An 18,050-nucleotide genomic window follows, 5' to 3' on the forward strand; every position below is an offset into this window, starting at 1 on the left:
CCACCCACCTGTGCCCACCAGTGCCACCCACCTGTGCCCACCCACCAGTGCTGCCCACCAGTGCCACCCACCAGTGCAGCCTAGCAGTGCTGCCAGTCAGTGCCACCAGTCAGTGCCCAGCGGTTGTGCCAGTCAGTGCCGCCAGTCAGTGCCCAGCAGTGATGCCAGTCAGTGCCATCTATCAGTACCCATCATCAGTGTCACCTATCAGTGCCGCCTATCAGTGCTGCATATTAGTGCCGCCTATCCGTGACACCTCATTAGTGCTGCCTATCAGTGCCGCCTATCCATGCCACCTCATTAGTACTGCCTATCAGTGCCCTTTAGTGCTGCCTATCAGTGCCGCCTATCAGTGCCCATCAGTGCTGCCTCATCAACGCACATCAGTGAAGGAGAAAAAATACCTGTTTGAAAAATTTTATAATAGAAACAAAGAAACTTTTTTTTTTTTTCAAATTTTTTGCACTTTTTTAATTTATAGCGCAAAAAGTAAAGCGCCCAGTGGCGATTAAATACCACCAAAAGAAAGCTCTATTTGTGAGAAAAAAATGATCAAAATTTCATATGGGTACAATGTTGCATGACCGCGCAATTGTCAATCAAAGTGCGGCAGCGCTGAAAGCTGAAAATTGGCCTGGTAAGGAAGGGGGTATAAGTGCCTGGTAGGCAAGTGGTTAATTAGCTGATTAGAGTGGGACACTTTGAGCCGAGAATATTGCACCTTTTCACAATATTCTAATTTTCTGAGATTGTGGATTTGGGGTTTTCATGAGCTGTAAGCCATAATCGTCACAATTATAACAAATCACGGCTTGAACTATCTTGCTTTGCATGTAATGAGTCTATCTCATATATTAGTTTCACCTTTTAAGTTACATTACTGAAATAAATGAACTTTTGCACGATATTCTAATTTTTCGAGTTTCACGTATGTGTGTGTGTGTATATATATATATATATATATATATATATATATACATATATACTGCATGTTCAAATTAGTTTTTATTACAAAATATATGAAAAATATTGCTAAAAATACATTTCAAATATACTGTATGTCTTTAAAAATACAAATCTACATTTTTGAAAAGCATTTACAAATATATGTAAAAATATGTTAAAATTACTTTTTTATATGTTAAAAAAAATCTAAAGGATATATTTAAAAAATATATTTAAAAAAAATATATATATATGTATATTTAAAAATATTTTTCATATATTTTGTAATAAAAATGAATTTCAACATACAGTGTATATATATATTTATTGAAATATATTGAATAAGGCCAAAATTGTAGCATTTCAAATACAGTTGTGTTCAAAATAATAGCAGTGTGTTGAAAAAAGTTTATAAACCTGAAAATCCTTCTAATAGCTTTTATTTCCATACACACAAATGCATTGGGAACACTACACATTCTATTCCATATCGAAACATGAAGAAAAATATATCAAATTTGTGTTGTTCCTCTAAAAAAAATTGAAGAAAAGTGAATATTAGACTGTTCAAAAAAATAGCAGTGTTTGTATTCTTCTTTACAAACTCAAACATTCACTATATAAACTGAAAAATGTTTGAAGATTTTGCATTCCTTTGAATCACTTAATGAATATTTAGTTGTATAAGCACTGTTTCTGAGAACTGCTGTACATCTGTGTTGCATGGAGTCACCCAACTTCTGGCACCTGTGAACAGGTATTCCAGCCCAGGATGATTGGAATACATTCCACAGTTCTTCTCTATTTCTTGGTTTTGCCTCAGAAACTGCATTTTCGATGTCACCCCACAAGTTTCCTATTGGATTAAGATCCGGGGATTGGGCTGGCCACTCCATAACGTCAATCTTGTTGGTCTGGAACCAAGATGTTGCACGTTTACTGGTGTGTTTGGGGTCGTTGTCTTGTTGGAACACCCATTACAAGGGCATTTCCTCTTCAGCATAAGGCAGCATGACCTCTTCAAGTATTCTGATGTATTCAAACTGATCCATGATCCCTGGTATGCGATAAATAGGCCCAACACCGTAGTATGAGAAACATCCCCATATCATGATGCTTGCACCACCATGCTTCACTGTCTTCACAGTGTACTGTGGCTTGAATTCAGTGTTTGGGGGTCGTCTGACAAACTGTCTCCGGCCACTAGACCCAAAAAGAACAATCTTACTTTCATCAGTCCGCAAAATGTTGCGCCATTTCTCTTTAGGCCAGCCAATGTGCTCTTTGGCAAATTGTAACCTCTTCAGCACATGTCTTTTTTTCAACAGTGGGACTTTGTGGGGGCTTCTTGCAGATAGCTTGGCTTCACGTAGGCGTCTTCTAATTGTAACAGTACTCACAGGTAACTTTAGACCTTCTTTGATCTTCCTGGAGCTGATTGTTGGCTGAGTCTTTGCCATTTTGGCTATTCTTCTATCCATTTGAATGGTATTTTTTCGGTTTCTTCCACGTCTTTGAGGTTTTGGTTGCCATTTTAAAGCATTTGCTATCATTTTAGCTGAGCAGCCTATCATTTTCTGCACTTCTTTATATGTTTTCCCCTCTCCAATCAACTTTTTAATCAAGGTACGCTGTTCTTCTGAACAATGTCTGGAACGACCCATTTTCCTCAGAATTTCAGAGAGAAATGCACTGTAACCAGCATGTACAACATTTGCTGCCTTCCTTCCTTAAATAAGGGCAATAATTGCCACCTGTTTTTCAAAGAATGAATGACCTCACTAATAGAACTCCACATTGCTATTATTTTGAACATGCCCCTTTCAATTAGTGATTCAAATACACAGAATCAGCAGCATGCATGTCATGACTGTTGGGTCTGTTGAATTTCTATTACTCTACTACACCTGCTAGTAAATTATTTGCCATGTAGAAATATCATTTCTACCAAAAACAGTGATTGATCAGGTTAGTGATGTCTGACTGCTATTATTTTGAACACAACTGTATATGTCAATATATTTGAGAAGAATATTTTTAAAATATATTTCAAATATATTTTTCTTCCTATGGGTAAGATTAAGGGATAAGGTCTCATGGTAAGAAGGGAACATGGGGATAGGTATGAAAGACAGGATAGGGGAGGGGGTGTAGAGAAGGTGCCACGGTAAGGAACGTAGGTAGGTAAGAGGATGAAAAACAAACACCCCTCAGAGGAGTAAAGAATGTAAAAGACTTCCTTGAGTCCAAAAGGTCCCAAATAAGGGAGCTGACTAGATGGGAGGGGGGTTGCAGAGATCAGCCAAGATTACATATAGAATAATTATGTGGGACCCCAGGGTAGCCACTGCGTTACAGAGTATATTGCAATACTAAGTGAAGAAAGGGTCTAAAAAATGAGATATGTATTGGAAAAGGTTTCATAATGGATGTGTGGGATAATTAAGACAGTTGTACTGAGGTTTATCCTCATATGTGTAAGATAGGCTCGCTAAAAATTACTGGCCATCAGTAACAAGAGTTGGGGAACCAACTGGCCACCTAAAACGATCAGCGTAGGTGTCCAGACCCCTGCCTCTGGGAAAGAACCTTAAGAACAGTTGTAACATTCAAAGCTTGCCCACAGAGAAAACAACTCAACGTTAATGAGCACAATATCCCTTCTGGTCCACCGATTGTGCAAATAGTCAATGTATAGTAATAATGGACTAGTCTATCAAGATGGAGACTGGATCCAGTAGAAACAACCCCACATTTAAAAGCATATTAGCAACTTGTTGCAGGCAGCAAGGGCATGGAAAATGAAGAAGCCCACCCATCTATCAAGGGAATTGGTGGGGAGAACACAAAATCCAAGCGTTCTTGCATAAAAGGTAAACAGAGTGAAAGATCAAATTCCAGATGTTGCCCCTCAGGCTTGCCCAGCAGTGAGGCCTTGAGTCATATCGAGCACTAATGATGGGGGGATAGGGGCATGGGCAGAGAAAATATCCATTTGCTTTCACTTACACTTTTAAAAGGACCTGAAATGTGGAAGCTGTGCCTGATAATACAAACAAAGAGCAGAGTCAAACATGGCGCTCCGTGCAGCTGATCATTTCCCAGTCACTGCCTTTATATGCCTTGTTTTACATTGTTTCTCTTTGTGGAGGCAGGCATCCTCCCTGATGACTGGTGAGGTAATGATAAAGAAGCAGCAGGATAGGTGCAGAAAGCACAGATGAACAAAATGGATGATGTGGAAGCAGCAAGATTCATGTACTGTACAGTACAGTTTCTCTTCCAGGAAGGAGAACAGCGAGCAGCACAGTAGTGACCACATCAAATCTTGTGAGATCAGTAGTTACAGGCAGCCTCAGTCTGCAGTGCCTCAGATGATCTCACACTGCAGTGGCATAACTAGAACCTTCAGGGTCCCGGTGCAAGAAACCATGAAGGGCCTCCCTGACCCATGGCCGGAGCCCTGCCCTCTGAGCCCAGCGACGGAACGCCAGGGCCCGGTCTTTTGTGACCCTGGTAGTTCTGCCAGTGGTGTCAGTAGTTTTTTAATTTTTTTTTTTAAATATTATTTTTTACAATTTTTTTAGGGGCCCTGTTGGGGGGCTTAGGTGCGCTATCAGGGATCTAAAAAGGAAGGAAGGAAAGGAAAGAAAAAAGAGAGAAGAAAAGAAAGAAAGCGTCCCTCTTACATTACAGTACTTACTAGGAGGCAGGAGAGAAAAAGGAGGGGGGAGACTTCACTCGCAGTGCAAGGATCAATCTGCAGGCTGCACCTTTCCTCTTCTGCCTGGGGTTCAAACTTCCTGCTCATGCAGTGTGGGTAGGGCAGACACAGGAGCAGAGGAAGGGTGGGAGGAGGAGGAGCAGAAGCAGCTCTCTCTGATCAGTGCAGGAAGTGGAGGGGAGAACTGTCAGCGCTAACTCTTTCAACTCCCTATAGGCTGCAGTCACTGGGGATGGGGGGGGGAGGAGCAAGGGAGTGCAGCTGAAAGAAGCTGGATAGGAGGAGTGGTGGAGGTGGCTGAATACAGAGGAATCCATCTCTTCATGTTCCTCCTGTAGCCACTGAATGCCTCTAGTTCTCCTCTCCCTCCCACAGGCATTCAGCGGCATCAGGAGGGCACTGGCCACCTGCAGCCTGGGACCGGGTTGCAATTGCGACCCCTGTGCCCCTGCCCCCCTGTGACAGTAGGCTGGGCATCTTCTCCCCGCACCCCCTGTCACAATTTCAAAAAAAGCGTGGTCCGTGCAGGGCTCTGCCTACACGACCACGTCATTCATTCAATTCTGTGATTGAATGCCTACAAGTACTGACGGCCTTTGTGGCTGACGGCTTGTAGTTGTCAATGGACTTCAAGGGCGTTGGTGAGCGCTCTAGTAATCCATTGATTCCTTCTGTTATTCTGTAACTGCCTGCCCCTATGAGGTATGGACAGACAGCTTACACGGACAGTATTCAGGATCCTGCATTGCACTCATGATTTTCCAATCACAGATGCAATGCTTTATAGGCTCCTGCAAAAAAAAAAAAAAGTAGTAAATGCATATTTTTTTTTACCTGCAAAAAATGTGCATTTATTTATTTTTAAAAGTGAACTGAGCCTTTAAAAGCGAATTATGGCCAAAGTATTTTTGACTATAGTGCTCTTTTGGGTCACAGGAGTACACTTACTTTTGTTCTCTTGTGACCCAAAGTCAGCTGATAGTGGTCTGTCGACTGAAAGGACAAGGCCAAGCCACGCTCTGGAAGGATTCCATCAATATGGTCGGGATCCACCTGGCTGCTTGACTGACAGCTGGCTTTGCCTCTTGGCATATGGTGGAGAGCTGGAGCCAGGTGTTCCTGCCTCCTTCCCAAGCCAGTGCTCAAGTGATTGGTGGAGGAGCAGAGCAGAGAGCAGTGAACGACAATCACTGCTCTCCACTTAGAGCACTCAGAGCAGACTGAGAACTGAGTGATCAGTCTTAAAACCAGCAGGGCACAGCCGCATCCCAACACTGATGCTGCTTATCCTATACTTTTATTTATTTTTCATGAAGAATTTAAAACAAAAGGTAGGTTTTTCAGGACACTGCTAAGGCTCCATTAACATTTGTAGATGTGTCTCCCAAAGTAAAGGACATTCTCCTCTTAGACCTGGAAAAGGAATCCCTTTTGGAAGATTTCCCCTTACCTCTTGTTCTGGGGACAACCAGGGGCTGACTGACCATTTGGAAACTCGGGCACTGCCCGAGGGCCCGGGTCAGTAGGGGGCCTAATGAGATGCCCCTGGTATCTTTTTCATAGGCTTTTTTGAGTTTGGGCAAGGACACAGGGGCCCCATGATCCCCTATTGCCCGGGGGCCCCATGAGTTGTCAGTCCGCCCCTGGGGACAACTCTAACATTTTGGATTTCTCCTCTCTTTCTCAGTGGTAATGGTCCTTGATACAGAGGAGTGAATCACCCCAATGAACACAAAGACAGCAATACAAACCTGACAGAGGGTCTAACCCTTTCCCACTCTAACCAAACCTAAAAAAATCACTTTTGCCTAGAGATGCACTTTAAATGGTCTATTTGCCCAGAATATTTGCTGATATTACAGGCCATGTTCCCACAAAAAAACAGGTCCAGGTCAGTCTCCCACTGTGCCAGCCCACACAAAAATAATGAGGATATCACCACTGAAAAGGTAGGCTAGGTATGTTAGGAAGGGAAAGATTGCAAATATATTTTTTTCATGTTTATGTAGCTTCCATCAATTGTAGAGATTATTTTACACTGACGATTAGTAACAACTGAAAGATACCTACTTCCATCTAAGGAGTGTTGCTGCCTTATGGTCCTGCATTGGTGGTAAGCTTCTTTTTTTTTTTTAATTCTATTCCCAAGAGTAGAAATGAAATATTGATTCTTGGCAATAAATTCAGCTATGATAAATGTGTGTTTCTACATCATTCTCATATATTACATTAAGTGTGGCTTTCTTGTGATTAAATTTATCGCTGAGCAAAAAAGTGTGTTTTAAGAGATCAAGCTGACCTGTATAAATCAGAGCGTGTGGTTAACGGACCTGTTTAATATGAGTCACTATTGTTATATGTATTTAATTAAAGTTATGGAACTAAGAGCTTAACAGCATGGTACAGATGGCACTGAAATTCACTAACCCATAGCAGTCAATCAGATGAGCATTTTTATAGTTTGTAGGCAGGGCCGGATCTACATTTCGGGAGCTCATAGGCAAAGAATTCTGAGCTGAAACCGACTTTTCTCCTCTTAATATTATATTTTTATATAAAAATGTTATATGTGTATGGGGGAATTCTGCGGACTCTGATGTAAAGGAGAACACTGCAGACTGCGATGTAAAGGGGAACTCTGATGTAAAGGGGTCTCTGGTCATCAGATCCCCCCCGTACACAAAAATCCCCATAATTCCCATTGCACTGAGTCCACAGAGTTTACAATACATCAGAATCTGCAGGGTTCCCCCTGACTTAACTGATGTAAAGGGGAACTTTGATGTAAGGGGAACACTGCAGACCATGGTGTAAAGAAGGGGAACTCTGATGTAAAGTGGTCTCTAGTCACCAAAGCCCCCCCCCCCCCCCTTACATCGCAGCCAGCAGCGTTCCCCTTTACATCAGGTTCTGCAGTGTTTCCTATTGCATCAGAGTTCCCCTTTACATCCAGGTCTACAGAGGTCTCCTTGCCTTATGGGGCGCTAGTGTGAAAGGGTCCTAATTCATCATGGGCATCAGCCAGGGCATTGCATTGGCGCAAGGTACACAAACTTTGCTGGATGGAGGATCTCTCAGTCAGTATACTCCTATGGCTGTGTGTTCACTTCACACTGACAGCTGCCTCTGCCCACTACGCTGATGATGTGATGTCTGCCATATTCCATTTTCCAACCTGCCACTGCTTCCCTCTCAGCCTGAGCCCGCCTTTCCCTCAGCACTTCACTGACAGAGGCAGGCAGTGAAGAAGTGGCTGTGAGTGATATCACTCTGCTAGCAGAGAATGTGAGCCAAAACTATCATTTTATCAGCACCCGCAGCTTGTGTAAATCTGACTGCGAGCTGATTTAAGAAAAAAAGTCCTTCCATGCTACAGGTCCTGGTCCCTTGTGAATATACTGAAGAGGCCATTCAGACCACCTGGGAGCCGTTGGAACTTGGAGCAGTAGCCTAAGTAAACTGCTTGCAGTTGCTTGCTCCCCTGAACCCGTGGAGAGAGAGAGAAAGGCACAAAATTCACTCTCTCTCTGTCTCTCTCTCTCCAGACAGGCTCCCCTCTATAAATGGCGCCTGTAGGCACATGCCTACAGTGCCTAATGGGAAATCCGGCCCTGTTTGTAGCCTTTGTTGTTGTTCTGGGCAAATGAGATCAGTTGCTCTTTGAATTATATTTCATAAAACCATGTTTTTTTAAACAACATTATCTGTAAGAAAAGGTTTTGCTGCCCATGGGAGCCAGTACGATTTGTTCTTCTATGCGTCCTCTTGTATATATGCTTCCTTCTGTGTTTTGTTATTATATTAGTATGTCATGTGTATTTTCTCCTGTTTGATTGTTGCATATTTTACCTTATCTATACCTTCAGATGGAAGAGTCTCAAGTCCTATGGGACGTAATAAGCAGCCATACATTCCACTGACAGCAAATGTCACAGAAGTATTTGGCCCTGTACCCAGATATGGAAGGGAGTCATTGTCACTGGGTGCATTTGCAGATATCCCAGGCCATGTTCCCACAAAAAATAGATCCAGGTCTGTCTCCCACTGTGCCAGCCCAAACAACAACAATGAGGATGCACATCATTCAAAAGGTAGGCTAGGTATGTTAGGAAGGGGAGGATCACAAATAGATCTTTAATTTTTTTTTTTTTTCTTAATATCCCTCTGTTTCTTTGTTTTTAAATAGACCATTTTAGCTTCATTAAAGGTCTGTCAAAATCAGATCCGGGATGTCCTATTGTGCGACGTACTGCTGAAGAGAAGGCAGCCTGTCCTGATAAGCTCAATTTAGAACGGTAAGCAAGATTTTGCAATCAGGTTTGTCATGTTACATTATAAACGGCACATTGACCTCATCTTTTATATGGTCTTTCAGAGCTGAGATTAATAGATACAGAGATCACTTCACTAAGCTATAATGAATGGCATTTGCCATAATGACCATTATTTTTGGGAACTAGACCCAATGAGAGCTGAAAGTATCAAAATGTGCAGCGGGTTTTCATCCTTCTTCAATATTGTACATACAACAATTCTTCACCTTTGCCTTGTTTATTTAGTGTATTCACACTATATGTGGTGATAGGTATTTTATTGCATGGTAAAATGTGTGTCACCGCAGGGGCAGACAGGAAACAATTGTTTCCTATGTGTTACATTTACACTGCAGCGCAGTGTGCTGCTGTAAAATGCAGACATGCAATCGCACTGCAATGTCGGGCAGCGCTTAACACTGCCTGACATTGCAGTGAATGAAGTGTACATTTTATAAGCTTTAAATAAAGCTTGTACAAACCAAAAAAAAGGGAGCAGTGTGATGCACTGAGTCATGTACCATACTGCCCCCTAGCGCAGATGACGACGCAGAACGGCAGGATCAGTGAATCGCTCCTGCTGCTCTGTGTTGTAGTGTGAATTCACCCTTAATAATATTGGGGTAACCCCAGCTGCCTGATTGGTATATGCTTTATGGTATGTATCGAGTGCATAGGCATCATTTTAAAGATGCTGGCCTGTCTGATCTGTGGTCTCAAGTTTTATGCAGTATCTCCTTTATTTTCCAGATTTGATCTTATCCGTTATTGTATGCCCAAAGTGGTCTTACTTGGTATTTAAGTATGGAGGGAAGCTATTAGATTGCAAGATTTTTCAAGGGCTGAGACTAATGTTAATATCTCTAATAATATGCTGGTGCTATATAAATGTATGCATTGTATCATATCAAATATCATATCATATCATATCATGGTTCTGTATAAACACAATGATTGCAGTAATAAAGAAAGAACCCACTGATCTAATGGTCAGAAGATCATTTCAGTTTTTAAACAGATTTTAGAACAGTTGTGAATAAACATTGATGATTGTGTCAACCAAGTGCACACATTTATGCATTGAAAAGACACCCTTGATGTTGGCCATATTCAAGGTAACAGTAGCTGGTCAGGAATATCTTCTTTGTCAATTGATTCTTCCCCAAAGATCAGATTCAAGGGAATGAAGCAGGGGTCTAAGATTGCCAATAGGCATATTTTCTTTTCCCAATTTGACTGGTATCAGCCAGACTGGGTAAGAATGATCTTGTGTTCTTATCCTTTTTAAACATTTTATTTTACAATCTGGAAGTTGGTTTAGAGCAGGGATCTCCAAACTTTCTAAACAAAGGGCCAGTTTACTGTCTTTCAGATTTTAGGGGGCTGGTCTGTGGTTATTGGTGTCAGTGGGAGGAATAACGCCCCATCGTTGTTGTCAGTGGAAGGAATTGTGCCTCATTGTTGGTGTCATTTGGAGGAATTGTGACCCATCATTGGTGTCATTGCACCCCATTTTGGGTGGCATAGTGAGGAATTGTGTCCCATCGATGGTGTCAGTGGGAGGAATAGTGCCCCATCGTTGGTGTCATTGGGAGGATTTGTGCCCCTTCATTGGTGTCTGTTGATATTGGTGTGGTGTTGGATAGTGCCATCATCCCCAACTGTATATAGCAACTAGATAAACCCTCTTTGAATGGGATTTTATGGCACAAGTGATCTACACATTATAAAATTGTATGAAAACTTTATTATACTAAGAAATAAAAAAAAAAAAAATCACACATGAATGATAAGCGGTTAATCTAGCTGTTGTTAGGTGCCCTGCTATCCAGTCAGGCAACATTGTCTTTCCATTTGTGTATTGTATATGGGGAATGTGACCGCTGTTAGAATAACCATTTATCATTGTTGTGAGATTTTTATTTATTTATTCATTTGTATAATAAAGTTTTCATACAACTTTATCATGTGTAGATCACTTAAAAATCACATTCAAAGAGGGTTTTTCTAGTTGCTATTCATTGGTGTCAGGGGGGGAATTATGCCCCATTGGTGGTGTCAGAGGATGAAATGGTGCCCCAAGGGCCAGATAAAAGCAACCAAAGGGCCGCAGTTTGGAGACCACTGGTCTAGAAAGACAAGTCACAGCAGAGTAATTACAAAACAAAAAATGTTGCCTGTGGTTAAGCAGATCAGGTTACCCATATGGACAACCTCTGGTAAGACATTAATTGCCTTTCGCTTGACGAGAATGTTGTGTTTTCATACTTGCCCTAAAGGTAATAGGAATACCATCTAGAACTTCACTCTGTGTAGTTTATTTAGGCAGCGCATACATTCATCCTTTTTTTTTTTTTATTCTTCAACCAGTAGATAAGAGCAGAAACAAATGATCCAATTCCCCCATCCATGAATTCAAGGTGGATGAGGAGTCACTCGTGCTGTGCTATTGTGTTCTGATGGCAGGGAGACTTCCACGCTGTCAGAATACAATGATCAGTGCTGTTGTCCAGCGGCACTGATCGCTTGGGCAAAAACAGGCTGGTTGTACAGAAGTCGATTGGTAGATGGCAAAAACTGTTATCAAGTCAACTAAAAACATAGTTGGAAAGCATCCTTTTCAGTAAATAGACATTGGTAAATTGTCATTTAGACAATATAGAATGTCAAAACTGCTAAGGCTCCATGCACACTGGGCATTTTAATAACACTGGTAACATTAGGTGTGTAAAGTCACATTAAAAACGTGAGTTTTTCTGTTTTTTTTTTTTGCATTAGCGTTTAGCGATGTTTTGCCATATTAGTCACATTTTTTTATCAGAAAAAAACATTTTTTTGCTCAAAAAAAGTCAAAAAATGCCGGTTTGCCATGGTTTACTGTGTTTTGCTGCGTTTTTCAGCATTAGAGCATTTTTATAGCCAAAAAACTCCTCTAGAAACCCAATAGTTCTGGGGGCTTTTTCCAGCCAAAAAACACCCCTGCTAAAAAAAACACTGATTACAGTCTATGTGTGCATGGATACATAGGATAACATGCTGGGGAGTTTACAGGCTGTGGAAAAAAATGCCAAAAGCCAAAAACAGACAAAATGAATAAGGGCCATCTAACTCCTCCTTAGGCCAGGATATCTTATTATTTTTGATCATTTTTACAGTAGTTTGATTCAATCACAATAATTTCATTTGATATCACCACCATCCTTTCACCTTTTGCAGCATCCAGTCTGTTCTTTTCTAAACAAAAATCAGTAAACACCATTAAAACAGAAAATTAGACATGTATTTCCTATATCAAGCTATGATAAATGTATTGAGAGACTGCATGACTCTCCCGCAGCTCAAAACTGTTTGCCTCTTTTACCCTTTGGTTTAAGGGTCCATTCACACTATAGTAGAATATGGTGAGGGAAACCCACATTCCGTACCGGTTTCCTGCACCGCATTCAAATCACACTGCCCTTGCGTTCTGCAGCAGGTGTCAGGGCTACAGGTAACAACACTACAAATGCAGGTCGCAAATGCAGTGCATTTGTCTGCACTGGATCGCATGGTACAGAAGTACCATGTGATTTGTTTGCAGTGCATTTCCATAAGTAGTGGAATGTGAATCGCACAGGAACCGCAGCATGTTCCTAGTGTTTCTTAACACCTAAAGTCTAGATTTGAACCCTAGTGATGATAAATACTAGCTGTATTGGCCAGGCTGTCTCAAAAAAGATAGAAATCCCTTCTATTTCTGTAGAAGATACTGATTCAAGTTTACTTTGATTGTAAATTCTTCAGAAGTTTAATTGTACCTTACATGAAGTTTTTTTTTTATAACAGATGTGCTGTACATGTTTTACATCAATTACATTACCGTTTTCTTTCAGGTTACGACTGTCAGCTTTCCCTATAATTGAAGGCGAGGAGCAGTTACGGTTATTATATTTGCAACACAACTTTATAACAAGAGTCCAAAACCTTTCATGTCTTCAGCGTCTCATATTTCTAGATCTCTATGATAACCAAATAGAAGAAATAAGTGGATTTTCCTCTATAAAATCTTTGCGTGTTCTTATGCTTGGAAAGAACAGGTGTGGCTGTATTTTAATATACTATTTATTGTATGGGAGACCAATATTTAGCTGCAGAGTTGGCACATGAATTATTTTGTACATTTGGATAATCATTAATTCTATTTAAAACACTTTTTTTCTTTTTTAACGGGAAAGAGAAGAATATTTTATCCCAGGCCTGAGGAGGTGTATTGTCTGTGGGCATTCAGCTCATGCTGCCCATGCACAACTGATCCACTTGTAAGCAAGTCTTGAAGATTTGAGGATAGCCAAACACTTTGCCTAACTAAACCCTTTAACCCCTTATCTTCTAAGGTTGGCCTGGAGAAGTCTGGGTATGACTCTTGCAACGGATAGCCTGAAAGGTAACCAGCAGTATGGCACTAGAGCATTTACTACTAGGATAGCAGTTGCTGTACTAATTACTGTAGATTGCAGTAGTCAAGTATTTTAAGATATCTAGAAACCTGTGCTTCAGCTGACAATGACAGAGTAAACACTATAGCATGCCATCAAAATTTCTGAAGCTCATTAGATCTTTTGGACTGAACCATGATCCTCTGTTTAAGCTGGGTACACACAGGAGTTTTTTTTTCATTCAATCAGTGGGCTAAACTAAATAAAAAAATCACAGATTCATGCGTCCACACAAGGGATGTTGGTGCAGGGATCTCTCCCGTGCTTTGCGCTCTTGTATTCTGACATTAGGGACTCCTTCCCCTGATAGAATATACTGATCAGCTGGCTGCAGTGGCTCATCAAATGCTGGTTATCCAGCTGGATATTTTGACAGAAGCCGGTCTAACAATCTGGCTTGTGTTGAACAGAGAGGTCTACACACAGATGAAAAAGTCTGGAAATAGTACAGGAAATTAGGGAGGATGGTCAATTTTATGGTGTTAACCCGTCCTATCCATTTGAGAGTTGGAAATTTCAAACTTTGTCAAAGAGAAGAGAGGGATTGCAAAAGAGAATAATAGTTCACTGAAAATGAAAAAGCGTAGTCAGGAGTAAGGAGTAAGTTTGATTCTCAGTAGTCTAAGGTAGAAGTCAACCAGTGGTATGGATAACTGGATTGAATGTGCATGAGCCCCAGTTCACACATGTGCAAATTCAGATGCATTTTAGAATGCATTGATTCGCATGACATGTAGAATAACTTTGGGTTCTATTGTGACCATTCACATATACAGTATGCAGTGCACCCGCAGTGCAAATTTAAAGAGAGTCCTGTACATTTTCTGAGCAGTGTGGTATGGGTTTGGTGCGACTTACAGGCTCATGGACATGGGAATGCTTCTAAAATCACACACGTCATCATTTGTGAACACAATTTGAGTCTTGACTCTCGTGATGCTAGGGTTAGCTCTGATTGCCAGGGGTTGGTTCTCCTTTTATGTTGTGAGCGCTGCCTGTCTCCTGGTTGTCTCTTTCCATAACTTTCTGAATTCCCTGTATGCTTTGCAGCTCTCCTCTGCTGTTTAATTTTGATTTCTAAGTTCTACATATCCCATGGTACCTTGTTGCCTGCAAGCTGTGTTTTCTGTACTGATTGTGCCTCCTGAAACTCCTCCTCGCAGTTCAGAAGGCAGGCGGCTCTATACAATTCACAGGGTATAGTGAATATGTGTCATGGGATTCGAAAAGTATATGCGTGGGGATCTACACAAAGTAAGTTTACAAACTTCAGGACAGTTCACATTAATTGGAGCAGGTTAGAAGTAATTGAAATTCAATATATTTAATATGTGATTTCACATATATTAACACAACAAGATACTAGAGAGAACGCTAGACCCCCTGTCAGCTTTTTATTGCTGTCTCTGTTGTGGTTTTTCTCTCAATTCCTGTCTGGTGAAAACATTGTCACTGTGACAGTAAATAAGGGAAATATCTCTAAGGGAGTCCCTGTTTAGCAGTAAACCGCTGATGGGGTATTAAACCTTCTCAGCTCTATTCAAAACTACATGAATATTTTATGTAGACATATACATTAAGGACACTTGTGCTAAACTGGGTAGGGTGGGCAGGTGGTTGTGCCCAAACTCAGAAGTTAAAGAGGTTGTAAACCTCAGACATGAAATAATATGAACAAGGCATATCTCTCTATAGTGCGTCTCAATCCTGAGCACTAAGTGTCATTTCTGCCTGCTGCCTCCTTCCTCTATCTATATTAATGACTTCTGGAAGGTTTTCCTGACACAAAGAGGTAAAAAAGGTAACGGGAGGGAATTCTAGCACACAGCCTGTGATTGACAGCCTTAGCTTTATTCCTGCATGCTGTGTGAAGGGGAAGGAGGGTGTCTCTTCCCTCCAATCAGCCCTCAGAGCTCTCCTCTCAGAGCTCTGCAGAGTAAAACGTCAGCTCCCCACACCTGTTTTCCGAAATCTTAGACAAGCTGTATAAATTATGTACTTTGAACAGCTGTAGAGAAGACAAAGCTGCAAACAGACAGGTAAAACTTCTGTAGGAGGATTTCTTTAATCTACTTGTATCACCCGAAGTGAGTCACTCCACTGGCTATAAGGAAGGGTTGAATCCAAAGAACAATCCTCCGGTGTGCGGCTGACCCTTCTTCCTATATGGAAGGGTTTACAACCACTTTAAGGCCTCTTTTAGCAAAGTGAAATTAAACCAAAGCTCAATCAAAGGTTTTCTGACTAGTAAAGGTAATAATAGGAACCTACAGGTTACTGTTATCAGGTAGAACTTTTAAATGTTTAAAATGACAGAATCCATTTCATAGTAAATTGTTAATTCAGTCAAAATTAAATGTTTTCTACAGCCATTTATTAATACAATGTTATACTTCTTGAAAATATTCATAGCAGAAGTTTCCAAGATGAAATTGTCATCCTGAAAGTGATTCATAAATCTGCTTATATATTGGTTTTATATTCTGTATAATTACTAATATTTGATGGTGTGTTTATGAGAATCAGGCGCCTTTTTGATCATTCAGTTGTTCCTGGCATATAAATTCCTTCGTCTTGGTTGCTGTCCAACCTTATGTGTGATGGAGTTGAAAGGGAACGGCACATGTGTACAATTATCAGCATTAACAAAGCCAAGTAAAATAAATGTCTCAATGTAAGAAAATAATTTCAATGTAAATGTATATTTTAAAAGCTCTTTTTATGGACAGAAAACTGCAGTAAATGCTTAGGAACAACTCACGCTCTTGGCTGTCACATTATGGTAACTTGATGAACTTACGTGCTTGTTAAAGGTTTGGCTACTGAAAACTGTGTAGTGTCCTTCAGACATCCCCTGTCATTGTGAATTTGCCAGTCCTGATTTGTGATGTGGAGTAATGAGCTCTACTCTACAGTGTACAGGAAAAGCAGACAGTGGAAACACACACAAATGTCTGTGTATATGAGCATTTTCAGGTGCTTTCATTTTTTGTTCATAACTAATGTGATAACTTTATTTTTCAGAATCCAGAAAATAACAAATTTGGAAAATCTTAAAAATCTGGATGTCTTGGACTTGCATGGAAATCAGGTATTGTTTCAGCTGTCAAGAATGTCTGCCAGATGCTATTACAGTCTTGGTGACCTACAAACGAATTATGTATCTTCTCTGAGTGACACCAAAGTATTATTAAGTTCTAGAGCCTGTGAACTCTTACTGAGTTTTAAGTACCGGCTGAAGGTAAATTAACGTAGTGGAATACACAGGGGGAAATTTACTAAAACTGGAGAGTGCAAAATCTGGTGCAGCTCTGTATAGAAACCAATCCGCTCTCAGGTTTTATTGTCAAAGCTTAATTGAGCAAGCTGAAGTTAGCAGTTGATTGGCTACCATGCACAGATGCACCAGATTTTGCACTCTCCAGTATTAGTAAATCAACCACAATGCCTCACAGTGCAACTCTACTTTGGTTGAGGAGATCAATTCTATCCTGGTCAGTTAGACCTGTCAAACAGTAGAACACATACCCAAACATACCCCCTTAGATCAATGTGCATTCAATATGCCAAGATTGCAGAGCACTCACCTTCAAGGTTGGCTGTGTCACATAAAATGCATTGTGTAGTAAATCTTTTCCATTAACCTGGTGACAGTATTAGAGTATATACCCCATGTGCTTATGTTGCTAAATTCAGGGATGCAATTGAGGAATCTGCTAAGACAACACCTCAATTCTGGCATTATACACAATTAGACTTTAATGCTCCAGTACACTAGACAGCAGCCTTTCTCAACCTTTTCAACACAGATGAACCCTTAAAATAACTTTTCTGGTCTCAGGCAACCCCTGCTAAAAATTACTATAGCTACAACTCATAATACATTAGTGTGATGGTTCATGGGAAGAATGTTCCTTACACTTGAGGTTATTGAGAAGAATTACCCCCTTACAGATATCTAAAAAGATCAATAGTATCAGTGGGAACTTATCTAAGAGGCAGAAATTGCTCATTGCTCAAGGAACCTCCAGCAACCTCTGGAGGAGCTTTCGGATTCCATGGAACGCTAGTTGAGAAACCCTGCTGTATACTGTGACCCAGCCAATCTTTAAGGTGTGTGCTTTTCAGTATGGGCTTACTGAGTGTACCTTGATGTAAAGTGGTACAATTAAATGTGTTCTCCTACTATTATTAATATCTTTACCCATTAATGAATTGGGGAACAGATAAGCTGCTGCACCACTTGTTCTTAAGGATCATTTATAAAGAACCAATTCACTTGTAAAGAAACTCCGTGTACAGGCAGGGTATGTTTGATAAATATAGGACTACGTCTTGTCAGTTAAGGATTTAATTAAGCTCCTCTTGCAGTTCTTTCTATTAAAATCAGACACATGGATTCTACATACTCCCTACACCTTCTAGTCACCTGTTACTTCCTGAATGCTGAGTTAGAGGATCTTTCTTCTATAGTCACAAGATCAGATCTTCTAGGAAAATCTGTCAACCAGCAAGAGCAGAACTTTACATTTTTAGAGTTCTGTGCAAAGCATCCTCATTCTGCTTACAGGGACCCAAATAAAGGGGAACAAA

At 40.7% G+C, this 18,050-nt stretch overlaps 1 protein-coding gene across 2 annotated transcripts in view; it reads left to right on the plus strand.

Moving 5' to 3' along the window:
- Nucleotides 1-18,050, plus strand: part of LRRC49 (leucine rich repeat containing 49) — a 159,016-nt gene that overhangs the window by 23,913 nt on the left and 117,053 nt on the right. The window contains exons 4-7 of one of the 2 annotated variants that reach the window (XM_089652471.1): nt 8,536-8,769; nt 8,856-8,964; nt 12,855-13,058; nt 16,482-16,548. In XM_089652471.1, coding sequence (XP_089508597.1) covers nt 8,536-8,769; nt 8,856-8,964; nt 12,855-13,058; nt 16,482-16,548 — 614 coding nt within the window. The remainder of the gene's footprint in view (nt 1-8,535; nt 8,770-8,855; nt 8,965-12,854; nt 13,059-16,481; nt 16,549-18,050) is intronic. The other variant, XM_089652472.1, reaches the window with a different exon arrangement.

The sequence above is a fragment of the Staurois parvus genome, unplaced genomic scaffold (assembly GCF_062004578.1).
Source record: "Staurois parvus isolate SC_StPar_1 unplaced genomic scaffold, SC_StPar_1.0 ptg000682l, whole genome shotgun sequence".
NCBI lineage: Eukaryota > Metazoa > Chordata > Amphibia > Anura > Ranidae > Staurois > Staurois parvus.